This window comes from Lolium rigidum, chromosome 2 (assembly GCF_022539505.1).
Source record: "Lolium rigidum isolate FL_2022 chromosome 2, APGP_CSIRO_Lrig_0.1, whole genome shotgun sequence".
NCBI classification, from domain to species: domain Eukaryota; kingdom Viridiplantae; phylum Streptophyta; class Magnoliopsida; order Poales; family Poaceae; genus Lolium; species Lolium rigidum.
Window position 1 is genome coordinate 2377955 of NC_061509.1, and position 2333 is coordinate 2380287.

Consider the following 2333-nt stretch of genomic DNA (forward strand, 5'->3'; position numbering starts at 1 on the left):
GTAGCATGTCATGATCATGTATCAGTCATTCCAAGTGTACACTCTTGTTAATACAATTATCTATTGGCTTTCATTGATATCACCAGACCCTGACTAAAACAAGTGAGAGACGGGTGTTTAAGGATTCCTTGCAGTACTGTAGTCCATTAAAGTAATTAGAAAAACTGTTGTGTTACTTTAGCAAAATAATGTATATCGATATGGTATGCGTTTTCTGACGATCAAGAATATGAACTGACTACTTAATTACTCCTCAGATTCATGGCCTTGATTTGTTCCCCACAGTCAAACAACTGACTAGTACTAGTAATTGTCTTGTTTAACTCGCACAAGAAACCGCAGGCGCGTGCGATGCGACCTTGCCCAGTGTCTAGACTCTAGAGTACTCCTGTCCTATAAAGCTTTCACAACGCACCCCTGTCTGTCCCTCATCACCCTATCCGCCGGCCAAGTTCGACCTCTCTCACTCGACAAAACCAACAGAAAATTTAATTCTAGCTTGCCATGTCTAGCCTCACGACCATCAGCAGTGGCATGGGGGAGTCGCTGGAAGTGGAGGAGCTCGTCGACACAAGCCTGTCCCTCTCCCTGACCGCTACCGCTGGACGCCGACCGCCACCGCCAGTGCAGGCGCTGCTTCCAGCATCACCACCACCAGAAAATGAAGCAGTGGCCGCGGGTAGAAGGAGGAAGGTACCAGACACTGGTGCAGTTGGTTCCACGGCAACTACAAAGCAACACCGCAAGAGGGGTAGAATGGTCCGTGGCGGCAGCGACGTCAACCAAAGGGACGCGCTTGGTGGCGGCACGAGGAAGAAGCTCCGGCTCACCGGCGAGCAGGCGGCGCTAATGGAGAAAAGCTTCCGCGCGCACAACGTGCTGTCCCATGTATGTCCATAACTTCTTTTACTTGATCGAGAGCGACCCCTTCTTCATATGCAAAGTAATTTGCATGGCAAATCATACTACTCTACTAATTTCCATGCGTTATTAATTTTTTTTATGGCAGGATGAGAAGCATGATCTAGCGCGGCGGCTCGGGCTGAAGCCGAGGCAGGTGGAGGTGTGGTTCCAGAACAGGAGGGCACGGACGAAGCTCAAGCAGACGGAGATCGACTGCGAGCTGCTGCGCCGCTGGTGCGAGCATCTCAGTGAAGAAAACGAGCGGCTCCGGCGAGAACTTGCCAAGGCGCGCTCATCCTTGTCGTCGGCCTTCTTGCCCAAGCTCACGGCCGCCACGACGGTCAACACATCATGCCAGTCCTGCAACAAACCCGCCGGCTGCTCGCCTGGGCTCGGCCTAATAAATCGAGATTAACTATACTGTCGGTGGAAGTGCTTTGTCATTTGTTAAGAACAGCAAAATCTTTAGTCAAATACTGTATAGGACACGGGATACATGATTATATAGTCAGTTAGGGACTTACCTTTAGATGGATGTGTGAAGATCGATATGAATGTTTAGGTGGATGACCATCACTATTCAGAAATGTTCTCATGAGAAAATTTCATTTGATAGCCGGCACAACACCCAACCTAGATCGCATCTGACCCCACCCACCCTCCCCTGTCTCCTCCTTGTCCCTGGCTGATGAATCGACGGGTCTCGACCTCCCCTATTGGCTGCTCTTGTGGTGGGAGGGGTGGGGACCCCACTGGAGGTCCTCAAATTTAAGGATTGGTCAATACGCCGCGGTGGTGTGGTAGTGATGGATGGTGGTGATGTGCGGACCAAAAATTAGGTGTCCTCGGTGTTGAGGGGGCATCCAATCGTTTGGTCAGTACTTTTTTGTACTGGTGGAAGTAGTCACGTATGTATCTTTGTTTGTTGGTTTCTTGTCCGACCGGCGAGGTTTCGGCCTCATCACGGTGTTAGTGAGATTAGGTCTCATTGGATCAGTCTAGTTGGATATGAGGTGGTCATCCAATCCTCTTTGTCACTTTCTTCTTAGGTGTGATGATTTCTTCTCAAATAAATGTCACCGGCGTCTTCTAGCTCTTACTGGCGACTTCCATTGCATCAACATTGTTTCCCTTGCTTCGTCCAGGATGAAGATATCGTTGTTTTCCTATGTGGACTTATGTATAATTTTTTTATGTAAGGATGGTCATGTAAGGCCTAGTTATATCATTTGTCCTATTCACACAAAAAAACATAGATTTCATTTTATCATGATTAACGTCCCCACTCTCAATCAAAAACTAAGGCCGATGAAATGTTGGGTTGGCCTGGCCTTATTTGCAGATTAATTGATGATAAGTGTGTGGGATACATGTAGGATAACGTAGCATAGAAAACAAAAAATTTCCTATCGTGAACACGCAATCCAAGC

The 2333-nt window shown here is 48.0% G+C and overlaps 1 protein-coding gene across 1 annotated transcript; it reads left to right on the forward strand.

Moving 5' to 3' along the window:
* Nucleotides 1-534: 534 nt before the first annotated feature.
* LOC124685817 (putative homeobox-leucine zipper protein HOX26) lies at nt 535-1318 on the forward strand. Its single transcript, XM_047219852.1, has 2 exons — nt 535-888; nt 1010-1318. The coding sequence occupies exons 1-2, from the start codon at nt 535-537 to the stop codon at nt 1316-1318; spliced, it is 663 nt and encodes a 220-aa protein (XP_047075808.1).
* The last annotated feature ends 1015 nt before the right edge of the window (nt 1319-2333 follow it).